This window comes from Artemia sp. Qi Xiang Cuo, chromosome 2 (assembly GCF_049724085.1).
Source record: "Artemia sp. Qi Xiang Cuo chromosome 2, ASM4972408v1, whole genome shotgun sequence".
NCBI lineage: Eukaryota > Metazoa > Arthropoda > Branchiopoda > Anostraca > Artemiidae > Artemia > Artemia sp. Qi Xiang Cuo.
This window is the reverse complement of record NC_142795.1, coordinates 59,189,352-59,208,720: the sequence shown is the minus strand read 5'-3', so window position 1 is coordinate 59,208,720 and position 19,369 is coordinate 59,189,352. Positions and strand designations below refer to the sequence as shown.

Here is a 19,369-nt window from a genome sequence, read left to right as displayed (position 1 = left end):
TAACGTCTGATCAAGGGTCGGAGAGAGAAACAGTAATAAATATTGAGAAAGCCTGGTTTTATAATGGATCTATAATGAACCCGATACGAAGTCAGTATTAAGACAAAGCCAGGATATATGAAGCAAGTGTTCGTTCTGTCCTGTTATTAACTAAAAAACTTTTTCCACAAAATAATTTTACAAAAAAAAATTAAAGAACTCCATTAAACCAAAAATGAACAAAAATAGAATCAAATTATCTACCAAGCATACAACTACCACAAATCAGCATCAATAAATAAATGAAACCCAAAACGAACAGAAATTAAAATCAATAACAGAGTCAAACTCAAAACGAGCTGAAATTAACACGAGTAGGGTTCAAAACTCCTATGCTTTCTAAAAGCTATAATATAATTTGTACTTTACTGAAAAAAAATTCAAATGAATGTGCATTGTCAATTTAATACATATGATGGTATTTATTAATTTTTGATTTCTTAAAGTTACAAAAGTGAAAACATTTAAAAGAATTTTTTCCCCTGGAAGCATTGTTATATGTTCTTTGGACTATTTTAAACCAAATTGCCATCGCACAATTTCAATCAAATGCATTTGGTGAAAAGAGGGGTAGTTGGGTGGGTGGGGGGGGGAGGCTAGTTGACCTCCATCACTTTTGACTCTTAACAGGAAACTAGAACTTCCAATTTCAACTAAATGAGCCGTCTCTAAAGATCATACAACCATCCCTTCCATAAGAACCTTAAATGCCCCAGGAGCATAATTTACAACCCTCGCCCTTAGGCTCTGGTGGTTTGTATCAACCTCAAAAGCCTTGTTATATGATACATGGACTATTTTGAATAAAGGGACTGTCTCATAATATCAATTGGATACATCTCAGGAAAACACGACGTTTTTGTGTGTGTGTTTGGGGGGGGGCTGTGCTCTGGTCACTTTGACTCTTAAATAGGGCACTAGAACTTACGATTACCAATCCAGTGTGTCCCCTCCAAAGCATATACGACCACCCTTTTTATAAGAACCTTATATGCACCAGGGGCAAAACTCACAACCCTGTCCCTGAGAGCTGTAGAGGGACGGGGGTTGTCTTCCTCACAGACATAATTTCTGAAACCTTCAAATGCGATGAATAAAATTGTTATCTCTAAGTTTTTATTGGAAATGGTAAGGTAAATACTGAGCGTAGAGGGGGGGGGGGGACTGTTTGCTCTCAAATGAATTTGATTCTTAAAAAGGGCACTATAACTTCCAATTTCGAATCAAATAAGCCCCATCTGATGTTTATGTGACCGCCCATTCAATAAAGACCGTCTTTGGAATATTTTGAAAAAAATCGCTATCTCAGAATTTCAATCAGATGCGTTTGGTGAAAGGAGGGGTTGTAGAAGAGGGGGGGGGGACTAAATATCTTCCATCACTTATGACACTTAAAAAGGAACTAGAATTTCCAATTTTCCACCAAATGAGTCTTCTTTAAAGTTAAACAACCATCCCTTCCATAAAAAAACATTAAATGCCCCCCGGGCATACCTTAAAACCCTTGCCCCCTAATCTCTGGGATTTGTTCAACCCCAAAATCCTTGTTATATGATATTTAGACTATTTTGAATAGAAAAGCTATCTCAAAATTTCTATTAGATGTATTTCGGGACAATTCGAAGGGTGTGCGTGTGTGGGGGGGGGGGGGGGTAGCTACCCTCCGATCACTTTGACTCTCAAAAGGAGCACTGGAGGGTCTGCTTACCAATCCAATAAGCCCCCTCCGAAGTCTATATAACCACGCTTTCTATAAAGACCTTATATGCCCACAGGGCATAACTTACAACCCTTGCCCTAAGGGCCGGGGGGATTTGTTATCGTCAAAGACATAATTTCCAGACCTTTCAAATACGTTACACAAATGGCTATGTTAAAATTTTGATTGGAAGCGTTTGGGAAAATGATGGGCGTGGGAGGGGGGAGGGGGTCACTTGCCCCCGGACCACTTCTGCCTAATTAGAAAGGCACAAATCCTCTCAATTTTAGGTTAAGGGATCCATCTTTGAAGGTTTTTTAACCCCACTGCCTTTAAAAACATTAAATGCCACAATGGCATAACTTAAGATCCTTGTCCAGAGGCTTATGGAGGGGGGGGGTTATCATCCTCAAAGACATAATTTCCAGACCTTTCAACTACATTGAACAAAATGGCTATGTCAAAATGCTGATCGGAAATGTTTGGGGAAATAATGGGCGTGGGGGGGGGGAGGGGGGATTCTCCCTCCGATTACTTTCGACTATTAAAAAGTGCAATAGCTCTCTCAATTTCCAATCGAATGAGCCCTTTTTGAAGTTTTTACGGCAACACTTTCCAAAAAAAAACCTTATATGCCCCCAGGGCATAACTTACAACCTTAGCCCTGAGGGCTGTGGGGGGTTGTCAACATGTCATACTAAAAGACATGATTCCCTGACCCTTAACTACGTTCAACATAATGGCTATATCAAAATGTTGATCGGAAGTGTTTGTGGAGATGATGGGCGTAGGGGCGGGGATATTCACCTTCCGATCGCTTTTGACTATTAATAAGGGCACTAGCCCTCTCAATTCCCAATTGAATGATCTCTTTTTGAAGTTTCTACGACAACACTTTCTATAAAAACCTTATATGCCCCCAGGGCAGAACTTACAACCTTTGCCCTGGGTGCTGTGGGGGGTTTCTCATCCTCAAAGACATAATTTCCGGACATTTTAACTACGTTGAACTGGCTATCTCAAGATTTTGATTGAATGTGTTCGGGAAAATGGTGGGCGTCAGACTGGGGTTAGTTGTCCTCCAATCACTTTAGACTATTAAAAAGGGCACTAGCCCTTTCAATTTCCAATCGAATGAGCCACTTTTGAAGTTTCTACGACAACACTTTCTATAAAAAACCTTATATGTCCCCAGGGAATAACTTACAACCCTTGCCCTGAGGGCTGTGGGGCTTGTCATCCTCAAAGACCTCAAAGAATTTCCAGGACTTTCAACTACATTGAAAAAAATGGCTATCTCAAAATTTTGATTGTATGTGCTTGGGGAAATGGTGGGCGTCAGAGAGGAATTAGTTGCCCTCCGACTATCACTTTCGACTAATAAAAAGGACACTAGTCATTCTAATTTCCAATCCAATAAGCCCTTTTTGAAGTCTCTACGACAACTCCTTCGATAAAAAGTGCCCTGGTCTAAAGAAATCAAAAATAATACATTGTGCCAACATCGTTCTTTACTTAGGCAGCGCTATTGCGCTGCCTCCGATATACATGTGAAACATGACGCTTAAAGGACAAACAATGCAAACTGTTGAGCTCCTGGGATAATCAGCGATTTTGTTCAAATGGCTGATGATGATCATTCTTGCATGAAAGAATAAGGAAGGGGATCAGAGAAACGCTCTTTGACAAATATCCAAACAGGATATGAAACCATATGACATTTCAAATGCCTGGAAAACGTTACGATTAGACCTCTTAGATATGTGATTAAAGATAAAAATGCAGCCACCATAGTCAGAAAAAAATTGTCTGCTGAAATCATTCCAGCGTCTAATACGGTTAGGGAAGACTGTTCAGGGTCTTTTCAGAGAAACTGAAGTTATAATTCTGACTTCAAAGAGGATACAATTTTCTTTTCAGTATTTTTCCATAAGGAAGAAAAATTACCTGATTTTGAGACCTTAATTGGTTCTTTTCCATCTGAAATAATTGTTAAGCTGTTACCAAACAAAGCTTCTTCTTCCAAACTGGTGGGATCCACAAGTAGGATCCTAAAAGAAAAAATGAACCTTGGTGATCATAGGAACTGAGCCGAAACAATATCTTAAATCTTCCTTAGGACTTACTCGGTTATAGTGTTACCAGCCAATAAGAGTGGCAAGATACTCTGTTTTTTCATTCTCAAGCAAGATACTCATTGTTTTTTCATTGCTCATTTTTTCATTCAAGTGAAAGGCTAAAACATTGCCACTTAAAAAAAGAAACAAAATCCAAGGGACTACGTTGTTTATTTCGTCTCCCACCAATAAAACCAGAGTAACTTGATATCAACTTTTTCCGGCAAATAATTTTACAACGAAAAATTAGCCGTCAAATCAAGGACTGATTAGGCTAAGATGTTGTAAAGATTAACACTTTCTTCACGAGCCTACTTTGCTACTGAGCCTACTACTATCCAATTTAAGTTTCTCGTTAAATCATCGTCGCAATTTTTTCTATAATTGCAGTGGGAATAGGAAAAAGTCAAACAGAGACAAAACTTCGGTGGTAGCATTTCAAAAGGCACGATTGTTGTCTGGCTTCCAAGAATTCTAACTATTTTTGCATTGGAGAAAAGGTGATATTGTATTTTGGGAACTACAAAACTTACAATTATATTCAGAGCTAAATAAGATGCACGAAAATGGCCTGCACAAAGCAACCAAGCTTGTTTTGTTTAATAAGGCAGATGATAAGAAAACTTAAAGTTTTCAGGTCTTAAGTTGATTAAGTCTTCTGTGTCAATTATAGATATATCACGTGTCGATATTATTCGTTACCTAAGTGTGCTAGTTGACTCGCATTTAATTTGGAAGCTACATATTAATAGTGTAAGATTGAAGCTTAGAAGGAACATAAGGTATTATGCACCTTATGAAATTCCTTTCGCCTTTGGAAGCTATCCGTTCTATTTATTTCGCTTTTGTTTATTCTTACCTACATTATTGTCCATTTATTTACTTGAATACTTTCAAATTCTATTCTATTCCACTCCAAAGACAACAAAATAAGGAACTTCGAATTTTAAAAAGTTTTCTTTATCCCCCAACGTCTTTTCCAAATAAGTCATCTACAAAGAGTTTATATTCTTTATTGAATATAATAAAGAATATAAACTGCCAGTCCTGTTGAACTGGCAGTTACTTTTCATTCGTTATTATTCAAAGTAAAGCATAATCTCCTGACACTGCCTAGCTATTTCTTTTCTTTTGAAATGTTCCCAGTTGCTGTGCCATTTTTACATTTGACTAGCAATATACGCAAACTACGCCAGCCATTGATAATTTCAGAGATGTCCCATCTTTCCCTAAGAAATAGTGTGGTCGCTGCATGGAACCGATATGAGCCTGCTTTTGATTTGTCGTTTGGAATTTCAAAAATTAAGTTAAAATCCTCCCCCTTGGATAGTTATTAGTTATCTTATAATTCTTTTTTTTGGGGGAGGGGGTATTTTTCTCGGGTCTTGGACTACCTTTTGTTGTCCTATTGCTGGCTGAAAAAAAAATTTCTTTTTTTTGTGTATATCGTTGGCTACGGTTTGGTGAGTAATTAATATTATATCTATTTTCTTTCTTTCTTCTTTGTCATGTCTTTCTTTGATTGATAATCTATTTCTTTATTTCGTTTTTTTTTATCTATGAAAAACAATCTTGTCTCTCTCCCAGATATTTTCATATTTAGTGATGTTATGTATATATGATTGAAAAATAAATGAACCTGAGCATTAACTTTATCATTACCAAAATTCCAATGAAACAGAGGTCCTTTTGCCAGGCCCAATCTTATGAAAAGAGAACACATACACTGTTTAGTCAATGTTGACTCCTAACAGCCTTGCATATTGACAAAAGCAGATGAAACTATTAAACTACACTAGCATTTAATCTCCCAATAGCTAAAACAGTACATAGTAATAGTTACTCTAAAAATTGGAGTGGTTGGCAATCTGTATCAACCGGATATATTACCCAGAAAAGCTTATCTGAATTATACACGTTTTCACACGCACAAAAGTCATAAATGCCGACAAATAAGGAAGCTAACCATTTAGAGGTGTAAAGATGCCCTAATTTGTTTTTGCTCTCAGGATTTATGGTCATAGCATCGTAAAAACATTCTACGATAAAATTACAATATAAGCAGAAGCTCGCTTTATCCGCTTCACCAGATGAGGATGTAAGGTGGATTCATAATGGCGACCACGGAGTGGGGGAAAATGTATAATAAAATACTGGATATATATTATACATAGACATTAACATTTACAAGCGACCAGACGCAAGAGATGGTCCCTATTGTGAAAGCGTGAAAAAATATTACTAAAAGAAGTATAGACCGGAAGAAAAGTTCTAATAGGAAACTAGAATACCCCCCTGCTTCCAGATATCTTTCTCAGATTTCTAATGCTTTGTCGTTTTTTTTTGTTTTGTTTTTTTTAGTAAATCCAAATCTGATCGAAGTCAAGTTTGACTTGTTTTTCAATCCCTTGAATTAACAGTTCGGCAGCAACCCAACTTTTTCGCAGAGAAGGTTTGAGAGTCGAACTAAAACCGGTCCCGGTTTAAAACTAAATATAACGTATCAGTAATACGAATTCCGGCGTGATTAGACAGTTTGCGGAAAATTTATACAAAATGACACTCCCTCAAGACTCCTGAAAGCAGATTTCATATATGGTAGCTGACAGATATTACAATCCCAACACGAAAGGCTATTCAGGGCTACAATACAATTTCTTCTATTCTAAAATGGGACACAACCTCATTTAAGTAATGCTTAGTAAGAAAAAGCAGTAAAAATAACAAATGAGAGAAAAAATATAGCTAACACCAATAACAGAGATACTCACTGGTCATACAAGGCAAATGTTGTGGAGAACGGATGGCTATTTAAAACTAATCCTGTTTTTGGTCCGTTCTCGTCAATTAAAGGCTTATCATCATCCTTATTTACTACAACAGCGGGCAGCTCCACTGATAAAATGAAAACAGAAATTTTATTAACCATAAAAGCGATTTTGACTGAAAATTCAAACACTGAACAATTTTCAGCAATGGTTGTCGAAGAATAAGGCATAAGAGCAAGACATAACATCTCTTTAGTGTATATAAGATATTTATTGAGAGTCCCTATTTATGCAGGATGCTTACATTCATGAGAAAAAGGGAAAAAATTTGTAAGTAGAAACAAATTTAAATGGTTTAACTAAGACCGCGAAAGTAGCACATTAGTAGACTGTGCCTAACGTCTAAATCTGAATGTTTTTATAATTTGCTCTTAATGTATAACATTTTTCATATAATTCACTTATCTTTGTATACTATCTTTTTTTCAAAATTACGTCCCGCCCAAAAAATCTAATTCCTGTCCATGTGACAGTTTCAGTGTTTCCAATTCGTTTCAAGGGTTCAAAAACACACACACACACACACAAAAAAGAAGAAAAGAATAAGTATAAAAAGCAGTGCAAAAACGCTTCTAGGGAGTTTACCAAAGAAATTTTAGGTCTTTAGAGCCAGAGTTGGAAGTTGGGACTACGCTTGGGAGTCGCTTTTCAGAGTCGAATAAATAGTGAAAGCCTCAACCCATGTTTTAAATGGAAGCAAGCCCTCTATGGGTATAATCTGCATTTGATGCAATACATACAACTTACTTTTTTCTCTCAGAATGTGAAATTTAAACTTAAGGGATTACATTTTCTCCCAAAACCAGCGACATGTTGATGAATTACATTAAAATAAAAAAAAAGTTCTACCTTTTCGGAATGCCAGGATTTAATTACCGAACCGGAGTATATCTGAAAATACACTCTAACCTAAATAACTCCCAAATTAACAGATAAAATAGCACATCCAAACCGTAATACAGAACAGTGTTCATGTGTTTCGTGGAGAAAATGACTAAACTTATCATACATACCAGTTTTTTTCTGCATCAATTAGTATATTCAACGATATTCTTGGCTCGTTAGCAAAAGAGACATTACAAAAATTTTTGCATTTATGTGCTGAGTCCGAAATTGGGAAATCAAAATTAAGCACAAAAACGGCCATTTTTATTTTGATTAAATAAAAAAAAAACAAGTTTTTTTTACTGAAAGTAAGGAACGACGTTAAAACTTAAAATGAACAGAAATTATTCCGTATATGAAAGGGGCTGTCCCCTCCCCAACGCCTCGCTCTTTACGCTAAAGTTTTTTATTATTTAAAAAAAATAGAGTTGTGAGAAAGTCAAACTTAAGCGTAAAGAGCGAGGCGTTGAGGAAGGGACAGCCTCTTTCATATACGGAATAATTTCTGTTCGTTTTAAGTTTTAACGTCGTTTCTTACTTTCAGTTAATAAAAAACTTGTTTTTTTTATTTAATTTTTGAACGTTTTTTAATTAATGCAGGTTTTGATTTTGGTTCACCGTACATGAACAATTACAACAAAATTTTCATATTAATTTTACTTTTATTTGGTTAAATGGCTTTCTCGAAACTTGTTTAATTTATTTACGAACGTTTTTATTAGTAATAAATATACGTAACTTACGAATTAACTTACGTAACGAACTTCTATATTCATATATGTTTAATAAGTATATTAGGAAGTTCGCCCCCTAGTCAATAATATTAAGCTAAAGTTCGAATTTTGTTCCAATTCCTTAAAAATGACATCTTAATCACAAAGGCCGTTAATTAGAATAAATAGCTCTCATGAAAGTACTAAAAAATATTTGGCTTACAGAGCGAGGCATTGCCTAGGGGATGAACCCAATCATATACGTAATAATTTCTGTTTGTTTTAAGTTTTGATGCTGCTCCTTACTTTCAGTTGAAAAACTCGTTTTTTTTATTTAAGTTCTGATCTTTTTTGAAATAATGCTGGGAAATCCGGTGCCCTCTTAATAGCGCTGTCCCTTCCCCCCATGAAAACTTCCCTCATGGAAAGATCCTCCCACATAACCCCCGACCCACCCTTCCCCCCACTACCAGAAAAAATCCCCCCTAAAAACGTCTGTATACTTACCAATAACCAATACTATATGTTAACATTGGGTAAAGTTCACAATTTTCAGCCCTCCCCCCGGGGACTTCGGGGGATTAGGTCATCCTAAAAGACATAGTTATCATATTTTCGATCATGCTGAACAAAATGGCTATCTCAAAATTTTGATCGGGTGACTTTGAGAAAAAAGAGCGTGGGAGGGGGCCTATTTGCTCTCCATTTTTTTTGGTCACTTAAAAAGGGCACTAGAACTTTTAATTTCCGTTCTAATGAGCCCTCCCACGATATTCTAGGACCACTGGGTCAATACGATCACCCCTGGAAAAAAAATAAATAAAAAGAAATACGCATCCGTGATCGTTCTTATGGCAAAAAATGCAAAATTCTATATTTTTGTAGATAGGGGCTTGAAACCTTTACAGTAGGGTTCTCTGATACGCTAAATATGATGGTACGATTTTCATTAAGGTTCTATAGCTTTTAGGGGGTCTTTCTCTTTTTTTCAAAAATCAGCCAAATTTTCTCAGGCGCGTAACTTTTGATGGGTAGGACTGAACTTGATGAAACTTATATATTTGAAATCAGCATTAAAATCTGATTCTTTTGATTCATTAAATCTTAAAACGAACAGAAATTATTCCGTATATGAAAGAGGCTGTGCCCTCCTCAACGCCTCGCTCTTTACGCTAAAGTTTTTATTGTTTAAAAAAGAGAGTTGTGAGAAAGTCAAACTTTAGCGTAAATAGCTAGGCGTTGAGGAGGGCACAGCCCCTTTCATATACGGAATAATTTCTGTTCGTTTTAAGTTTTAATGTCGCTCCTTACCTTCAGTTAAAATTTTTTTTTTTTATTTAAATGCTTCGAAAGCGGGGGTTTGGGGGCGGCAGCCCCCCAACTGTACCTTCTAATCCCTGTACGTTTTAAGGTTCGACCTTGTAACTCAGCCTCTTTAACTCTTTAGAAAACGTAGTTTTTTTCAAATAATTAATCGTATGCTTCAAACCTGCAGAACTATGTACAAGAAAGTCAGGAACAAAGAAGTTATTGCGAGTCGCCAGGCACTGTTATTACAAATAAAGACTTTAGCCTCTCTTTTTTCATTTTTCTTTGATGGCAGCCTCTCTGGCTGCCATCACATAAGTTCATTAAACACATTTATGATAATTTTTTTTGTGTAGACTAAAAGTATTCATAAAAGCTTAAACACGATACACAAGAAAATAAAGAAAAAATAAGATATTACGGGTTGCCTTAAACCCTGTTATTATAACAAAATTTCCCGAGCTCGAGCCCCTTTTTTATAAATAGCAGCCTCTCTGTCTGGCTGCAACCTAATTTATATTCTTCTTGCATTCATATTACTTAGAATCAGTTGCCTTGCAATATTAATATTAAAAAAAAAACGGGCGTTAGGTCAAAATAAAAATAAATATAATCCAGAACTTACATATTTGATACATATATATATACATTTATATGGCTTACAACCGGTTGTCTTGAAATATTAATAATAAAAATTATTAGGGCTTTATTATTTTTATAATAATAAAAATTATCAAAGCCTAAAGGAAAAAATATAATCCAAAATTTAAGTACAAGTTCACAGCTGAAATCACTAGAAGGTTTAGATTTTATAAGTGGACTAAAAAAGTGAAATTCGTAACCTCACACAACTACACTTCTACCTCTTACAAACAAATTTCCTAGAAAGTAAGATACAACCGAAAAGAAAAGGGGTCTTACAGCTTTTCAACGCTGCAACAAATGCTCCAATACAGACATCAGTAGCATTTCCATCATAAGATGTACACAAGACATTAGCATCCAAGTTCCAAACCCAATCTGTGTCTAATATTCGAAGGTCTTCAAGCTTGATCAAGGGCTTCTCAGTTCCTAATTGGAAAAAAAAACTGAGATTAAGCTAATACCTCCGACGAATATTTCACCAGGAAATTATTCCTATTCTAATATTATGTACCGAATATTGCGAGTTTTACTCTACGTTAAGATTCAAAAAAGGTTTCCTAAAGTTTTTAGCATCATGGTATAGAACTAATAACTCTTAGTATCTTTAATTGACGCTAAACTCTTGCATTGGCATGTTCCTACAGTTTTCGAACGATAAGACTGGTTTTGAAAGTGGATTCCACGTCATCGTGGGCATTTCTCCAAAGATTTTGATGAAATATTGCGTAAGAGCCAGCTGAACCGTCTTGTTACTTGGCCTTCGGACTGCTATAAGTTAAGAAAGATCTAAATCTACGCCACAGTAAATATAACATGCCGGTCATAAGCCTTTCTTTTCAGTTTTCTATTCTTTCATTGAATATAGTTGATTGTTATTTTTTTTTTTTCATCCCACCTAATCAGGTCAAATCCTTAAACAGAGTGGTTACTACGACATTTAGTACACTGTCTTGGATTAGGCTAAATTATTCTCAAAATACTATCATACATATACGAAACACTGTCTTCAATTCCAATCTTTATCCCTTATCTTTGCAACGGAACTATCAAGAAGCAGTGAAAATAGATTAGGCGATTGGAGTTTGTCAAAAGAAAATAAAAATAAATTAATTGTCAAAAGTTTACACGACCCTAATCTTGTGAAACATTCATTGAAACCACAACCATCATCTTTTAGAAAATAATGGGGGAACGACAATTGAAGATTCGAGTACCGTCATAATAGAACTAGGAACAGGTGCTGTCATCTAGTCATCTTTCAAAAATAAATGCATAAAATTGCATCTTTATATGGCATCTTTATGCATTTACCAAAGTATAAATGCATAAAATTGCAATTCCGTTTAAAGCCTCAATTATTTCGATTATGAGTACGGTTGGACTTACACCGAAATTGTAGACAAGCAATAATATCTTGACTTCGTGTTCCTTTTGACAATCAAACAATAAAAATTCATTTTTCTAGGCATACCTACCTGGAAGATTTATTATTCCTGGCTCAATTAGTTCTGATATTAAGAGCTCAATGGAGTTACATATATCTGTTTGCTGTATTTGACCTTTACGTGACTTCACCGAACAAACTGCAGGAAACTGAACTTTGCACGAAAAATTCCCTTTCGTTGTACTTAATGGAACCTTTGACATTTCCTAGAATGAAGGTTACGCTAAACTAAGTAAATGGATTTATGAGATTCTTTAACTGTAAAAACCTAAGGCCTTCTGCGTCATTGGCACTTCACTGAAAACGGATTATTCGTATACTACAAATTTATTCTTTTCCAGTTCTTACAGCATTGAAAATGAAAATAAAAATTACAGTGAAAAAAAAATCTTGAACCGATGGATCTTTTAACAATTAATATCATTATGCATCGAATATTCAATTTTAATTTTTTATATTTTCCAAGACTGTTCAACGTTCATGTGGCTTTCAGTAAGGTACCAGTTAAGCAGTAGATCTTAAGCTTTTGTAGTAAGGTGAGACTCAAATTGTTGTTTGTAGTTATCTCTGTTCAATTCAAACTTGATTTGCATATTCAATTTAAGTTTCACTCGTTTTAAAATTTATTTATTCAATTACATTAATATATATTGTCTGTTTGTTCGCATTCATTGTTTATTTAATTTCTGTTCGTTTTAAGTTTCATTTATACTTTAATAGCAAAAGATTTTTTTTCGTTTTAAGCTTGATTTTCATATTCAATCTAAGCATTACTCGCTTTAAGATATATTTATTCATTTATATTATTACTATTATACTTAAGCTTTCCATGTGTTATAACCAATATAGTAAAAAAGATCCACAAAATAAGAGCTTTGGGTGCATTTAACTCCTCTTTTCTTTTGTTCTCATTTGGTCAAAAAACAGCCAAAAGCGAACTGATGCAAAGAATAAAACACAAAAGTGAACTGATGCAAAGAATAAAGCACTAAAATATAAAAATACACTAATAAATCAAAAATATATAGATTTGTGATGTTTTGTAATGTGTAAATTAACTTAAAATGGTGTTAGGTTGAAATAAAACTGCTACAAAGATCACTAAATAGCCCATTTATTGCAGTATCTAATCTACATAAACACAACAATTTCGAATTTCCTTCAAATATTCTTTAAATCTACAGCAAGAATCACAATATCTTAAAAACGACGTATCAATTTAATAACATGTTCTAGACTAAGTAATTATAATTTGTTAGGTGGAGGAACCCTTTGAATCGCACCCACATATCAGCTTTTTGTTCCACTAATAAATTGGGAAAGAGCTCTAAGAATGAAGAGAGTGGTTTATTTCACTTACCACTTTAATGCCACACACAGCTGAGGTTCGATCAAGTTTCATACAACCTGAGCCATTTGCTGTACCAATAAAACCGAATGATATTGCAGCTTCTCTTGCTTCACCAGGATTTCTTCCATCTGGTCGCAGTCCACCTTTCTGTAATAGTTATAGAAAACTTTAGACGTTTAGATTTAATTTTTAGAAATCATAGGAAACTCTAGAACTTCCATAAATATTGTAAAAGTTTTGACTAAAGATCTGGATAATATAGATCCTAGATACTTAATGGGTAAACGTTTCTTAATAAGCTTCTTGTGCCCATAAATGTTCATAATTGAGGAACAGGAATGATTTAAAAAAAACATAGGTAAGTGACCCCGGGGATGCCCCCAAATTTTTTTCTACAGAGTGTGACATTTTCAAAATAACAAAGAGGAGTCCTTATTAAGAACAACATTTTGGTTATATTGCTTTTTGTACAGAGAATCAGTTTTAGTTCTTTTTTTTCGTTGAACCACGTTGAAAATCTGAGGGCATTCGGACAAGGCCCAGGGAACCTCTAATAAGACACAACATTAGGGAAACAACTCTGGTTGTGTTGATTTGCAACGTCTGGTTAATTTTTTATTTTCAATATTTTTTCTTTAAGAATAGTTACAACAAAACAGAACATGAAAAGCTCCTTTTAATAAAATGGTAAATGAGATATGTGACTGTTCAAGGGCTTCTAAGGGATAGCTTTCATCCAAATAGAAGACCAAAAGTTACATAGGTTTTCGATCTAAATGAATAAAATACCCCACATCAACCCAAATTTTATAATAAACATATTATTAAAAATTATTGCACAAATCTATGGCTGATCAAACATTTGACTGAATATTTAAATTTTACCCAAAATGTTAATTACAATAAAAAATTTTGTTCTTAAGCAGGAGAACAGTAGAAACTTTGCAAACATTCCTTCAATTAACCAACAATTGTCAATTAAAAAACGACCATAAATTAATTAATCAAACGTTTTCCAAACTTTGACTGATAATTCAAATTTTGCTGAAAATGTTAATAACAATCCAAAATTTCAGTTCTTAAGCAGGAGAACTGTCAAAACTTTGCAAATATTCCTACAATTAACCAACAATTGTCAATTAAAAAACGAACAAAAATTAATTTAGTCAAACGTTTTCCAAAAAGATATAACCTTTTCAAAGAAAAGTAAAAGGTGATATTAAAACATAAAACGAACAGAAATAAAGTCTTACAATAACTTAAACTTAAAACAAACAGAAATTACTACAAATGAATAAACGTAACTCAAAACGAACAGAAACAAAAATTAAAATAAATAATCAAGTCAAACCTAATACAAGCGGACATTATTACAAGTAAAAGTGCTACCAGCCCCTCCCCCCTTCACCCTCTAAAAGCCAGAGCGTCATTTGCACTTTTACTGGAAACCATTATTAGCTAAACAGTTTCTCTTTTACAACTATAACCAAGGCTGTATCCAGGGGGAGGGGTTATGAGTTTAGACCCCCCCCCCCTGAAATGTTTGTTAGACTTGTAAAAACGTGACAAAAATGAATATGAACACATTTTTAATGTATTTTTGAAGTTTTTGTGCCCCCCCCCCCACCCCAAAGAAAAAAAAAGATCCTAGATACGACCTGATTATAACGTTGAAAAACATAAACTGCTGATGCTTTCAGGAATTAATATAATTATATATTCTAAACAATAAATCTAGCTTCATTAGTCTGAAAAACAGTAGAGTTTTATTTATACTTTTGTCCTTTTAAATGAATTCCTTTCAAAAGCATAGAAAATCAACTGTTAAATCATTTACTGTTTCATCAATTCAAAATACTATTTCAACAAACTAAAAAGATAACTTCAAAGATTACCAATGTTCATTTGACAAATATCATTTAAGCATTAATTTTCAATATGTTTGCATGAAAAGAATCAGAAAGAGAAGTTTTGTTCAAAACAAGCATTCTTTTAGAAGTAAATTAAACTGAAAGTCACACATGCAATTGCTCTAAAAAAAAATTCCATAATCTTCATTGTGATTTTCTTTTTTTCTGTTGATGCATTGGTTTTCGGTGAAATCCAAATAAAACTCAAGCCTTTTAGAAGATTCAAGAGGGAATCGCATAGCCCCACACTTATTTCTGGTAGCTCTCATTTTTAACCCTTAATTAGTCTTGCGATGATATTTGCTGTTGTATTATTGATGATGCTAGGAAAAAAAAGATGCTGCTCAAAATAGAAATCGTTAACAATGAAGCACAGATGATGCTCTGGTTATGATTTGGGGAAGGGTGGGAGCCCTATTTTTGTTTCTGGAAATTTCTGCTCCTTCAAGTTTGACCTGATTATTTATTGTAATTTCTTTTCGTTTTAGAATTCGTCCATCTGTTGTTTGATATGATTATTCATTGTAATTTCTGTTTGTTTTAGTTCAAATTATTATATGACTTTGTTTTTAGTTGTTTTAGTTTTAATGTGGCTTTATAATTTTCACTGAAAAACTTATTTTTTGAAAAACATTTTAGAATTAACTCAAGTCAAAATGAAAAAGAATAGATTGCCTTAACAATTTAGAAAGTTGCTGCAATGCTGAACCAACCATTTTCATTGAACCTTTAATTGCAAATGATACTCCTTAACCTTCAATTACTTGCAAAAACTCTTGATATTTTGTTGGTAATGCCTCTTAATATTATATTCTTTAAATACAGCAATGATCTATTGACAAATAAAACACAATAATTTGTATTTTGAACTATGAAGAAGTACTGTTCTCCCCATTCCTTACTATAATTTTTATTTTGTCCAATATTCTTCTTTTTTTGCCCTCATACTGGTACAGTAAAGTATGATCCTGCAGTCTCAGTACGCAAAATGAAAGAAAAAGCTGATTTCTACTTTTAAATTGAGAGTTTGTTCTGCGATCAAAATTATCTTTATCAAGGGGTTAATGCACCACTTAAGAATGAGGGATGAAACATACTATATTAGGAATTAGATGCTCCGCCTTCAGAAAATATATTTAATCATTCTAGGGCTTCATAACTGTCAACTCTGAAACAAATCAGGCAATATCAGTCAAACGTTTGCGAGAATTTAGTCAAGCTATTTTTAAAGGAAAGTTTTTTTTTTCTTTGTCATAGTTTTGATCGTCAACTTTAGAATTTATGGATCCAAAAATATTACAATTTCCAATACATTCTTTCCCTTATTTTTGCCATTTTAAAAAGAAATACGGTTTGTAACAGTATCATGATTCTCATTGGTATGAAAATTTTAAAGGCAGGCATAATGTTTAGGTTTTCAGGAAGGCTTAAACCATATAAGTTATATTTACATTTTTTTTTACTACAAATTTCATAAGTAAGAAAGCAGAAACTCTCATAGCTAGTATCAAAGGGGTGAACTTCAAAGAAACAGGCGTTTAAGCCTCCCCAAGCAGTATCTTGGGTTGCTATGATCTAAATTCCTCTTCGTGTGTTAATACCTAAGATTAAACAAAAACTATAATTTACAAAAAAAAATTCTTAACAACAGTGTTTAACCGAACGATTTAACAAAGCTAAGACATACCAAAGAATATTCCAGAACTTCAGTGTATTTCAGCAACCTAAAAGACAACATATAAAAATAAGATGTCAATTAATACTATCTTCCAGGAACTGCACTATACACAATCTACATTCCACTCATTGTTAGTTATACCACTTTTGAAACATGACTTGAGGGCTGACCTGCATATGACCAAAGAGATTAGTATCTACGTCTAAGAGAGATACCTCCCCAAGAAGGAATATATCATAATAAACAGAAGTCAGTGTATTTGTGATCTTTTATTTTGCTCTTTCAATCCTTATAAAGTACTAATAATATCCTGCCATAATAGCATACACACAAGCTGCAAAACTTCCTAAGCTGTATTTTAGAAACAGTGTATATACAGAAAAGTCTATTCTCTTGAGAATCCAGTCAAGCTTTGGCAAAACTACTTGATCTATGTGAATAAGTGTGAAAACTTATAAGCAAGTACTATCAATTTACACTTTTTTGGAATGTTGTAGGCCCAGCCTTTGCATAAAAATTATCAAGGCCACATTTCACACATTTGTGAAAACTCCATGTTTCTGCTTTTTTTCTTTAGGTCCAAAATAAAATAAAAATTAATGAAGTTTGGATTATATAGACATAGCAGACTGATTTTCGTGTATAGAATTCGAAATAATTAGTTTTCATAAAGTAAGGTTTTGATTTCACTAAAAAAAAACACCTCATTTTTTTCTTCTTTAGGTCCTAAATAATAAAAGTCAAACAAAATTTAAACTATGCAGAAAAGGGAGCCAATTTTATTTTAAACAAAAAAAAATTCTGCTTTGTTGTTGTTGTAATAGACGCTACATTACACTTTAATGATACTATCTTGTCACAGTAATATTCTATGGCACAAACTCTCTATGTACTGTGTTATCTGCAACAAAAATAACACCAACAACTGTTTTGGTACATCATCTCTGCAACATGACACTTTTGCAGAGAAGACAGACAGTACAGCATCCCGTGTCATTCCATGCTTTGGCGTTTGGTTTCTGGTCACACTGAAATTACCAACTTTCATTTTTGTTCAGTATTCACAATCTGGAGGTGGCTTTCCCACGCTGCACGGAAATTTAGAGACAGTCTAGGAAAACTGTGAAGGAAAAGGGGCCAACCTTAAACAAATTGCTATACAAATGATTCTTTCACTACCCGACCAAACTATTAGTGCTGATTCTGAATCCGAAAAGTTTGCCACTCTAGCTCTTTCCCAAATTTGAGTTTTTTGAAGTTTAGGCAAAAATGTTGATTAAGTAAATACCAGCAAACATGATTAGATATGTCATTTCTATGCTCTTTTTTTTGCCAATTAAAACGAAACTACATTTTTAAAGTCAAAAGAATTGTAGGGGCTTAAAGCTTTGAGAGAGAGTGAGGTTGGAGGAGAGGTTCAGCCTGCAGGTGTATATTAAACTTGGCTTATGGCAAAACATTTGCAGCCTCACACCTTGGTAACAATCAAGGCTGGGTCCGGGTAAAGTCCAGTATGCCTGGAACCTTAGTTTTGTGAAAGTGAGCAAGAATGAGGAACAGGAGGGGAAGATGAAAAGCATATTTGGCAACAACAAAAAAAAAATTGTCAAAGAGTTTCCTTTAGCTGAGACAAGTTCCAAATGAGAGACCAATATACTCAGATATAATACAACACAGAGATCAATTACATAAGGCACATAAAAATCACAGTAACACGAAGATTCATTGGATAGTGCCAAAGCTATTCAAAAATTTGGCCTTCTTCTTTGCTACCATCATCTTCAAGACATCAACTGTTTTGCAGTTAGAACAGCTTGTTCCTTTACATTTGCCATAGGCACAGGTGCATTTTAAAACCATGCTTTCTGCAAGGACATCACAGCGTCAAAAACTCGCTCTTGCAATTACAGTGAAACACTGAGAGAAGGGAAAGCAGGGCTGGTGATCTATCTGAAGACACAGGTTGTAATTCTCCTTTCCAAACAATCCAGCCAAACTCCAAAGGACCCAGTTGACACTATACATTTTTCCATGCTTGTACTTGGAAGTATGCTCGAAGCAGATGATACTTGTAAACATGGCTTGTTGGTAGGAGTGTTTTTCCTTCCACATACTTCCCAGAGCTTCTAACTTTTTTGAGTAATTTCCTGTTGTAGACCTGGTCAAGACTGTTTCATTTTCTGCACCCTTAAATAAGATAAGCATGGCCTTCTCTACAGCTTTTCTAATGTCGTCTTTTGTAGAAGCTGAATCTAAAAATAGTCCGGTGATATCCTGGAAGTGTTTCTTCTTTTTCACGTGGTTTAGGGGCGTATAATGTCTTATGTCATAAATTCGCGAAGTCAAATCGCATCCTAGAAAGGCACGGAGGAAAAAAATTTGGTCGCAATGACTATCACCAAATTTCAGTTTAACTGCCAATATATCCCATAGACGGCCTCCAGTTTCTCGTGACTTTGACTTAGTATGGAAAAATATCGATTTACAGTTTCGCTTCATGTGGTACAGTAAAAGGACTGGTAAATTCATATCTTCTCCTATTAAGACAGTGGGATGGCATTCTGCCAACTCAACTGTAGTCATCACAATGAGCAGGTCAGTATTGGCTGGCAACTGGTACACTTTACATCCCACATCATTAAGGTAGCCAGAGAGCATCCTGATGATTGTCTTCTTGTTTTCTGTGTTGCTGAGAAAATCATTTTTTTTAGTAAACGGGGCATATGCAGCTGAATGCTGATCTTAGAACAGC

The 19,369-nt window shown here is 34.4% G+C and overlaps 1 protein-coding gene across 1 annotated transcript in view; it reads right to left on the bottom strand.

Moving 5' to 3' along the window:
- Positions 1–19,369, bottom strand: part of LOC148955441 (exosome complex component RRP43-like) — a 33,936-nt gene that overhangs the window by 1,947 nt on the left and 12,620 nt on the right. The window contains exons 2-7 of the mRNA XM_089108205.1: positions 16,627–16,663; positions 13,039–13,176; positions 11,710–11,884; positions 10,511–10,660; positions 6,627–6,750; positions 3,686–3,789 (exon numbers count right to left, since the gene is read on the bottom strand). Of these exons, the coding sequence (XP_088964331.1) occupies positions 3,686–3,789; positions 6,627–6,750; positions 10,511–10,660; positions 11,710–11,884; positions 13,039–13,176; positions 16,627–16,663 (728 nt within the window). The remainder of the gene's footprint in view (positions 1–3,685; positions 3,790–6,626; positions 6,751–10,510; positions 10,661–11,709; positions 11,885–13,038; positions 13,177–16,626; positions 16,664–19,369) is intronic.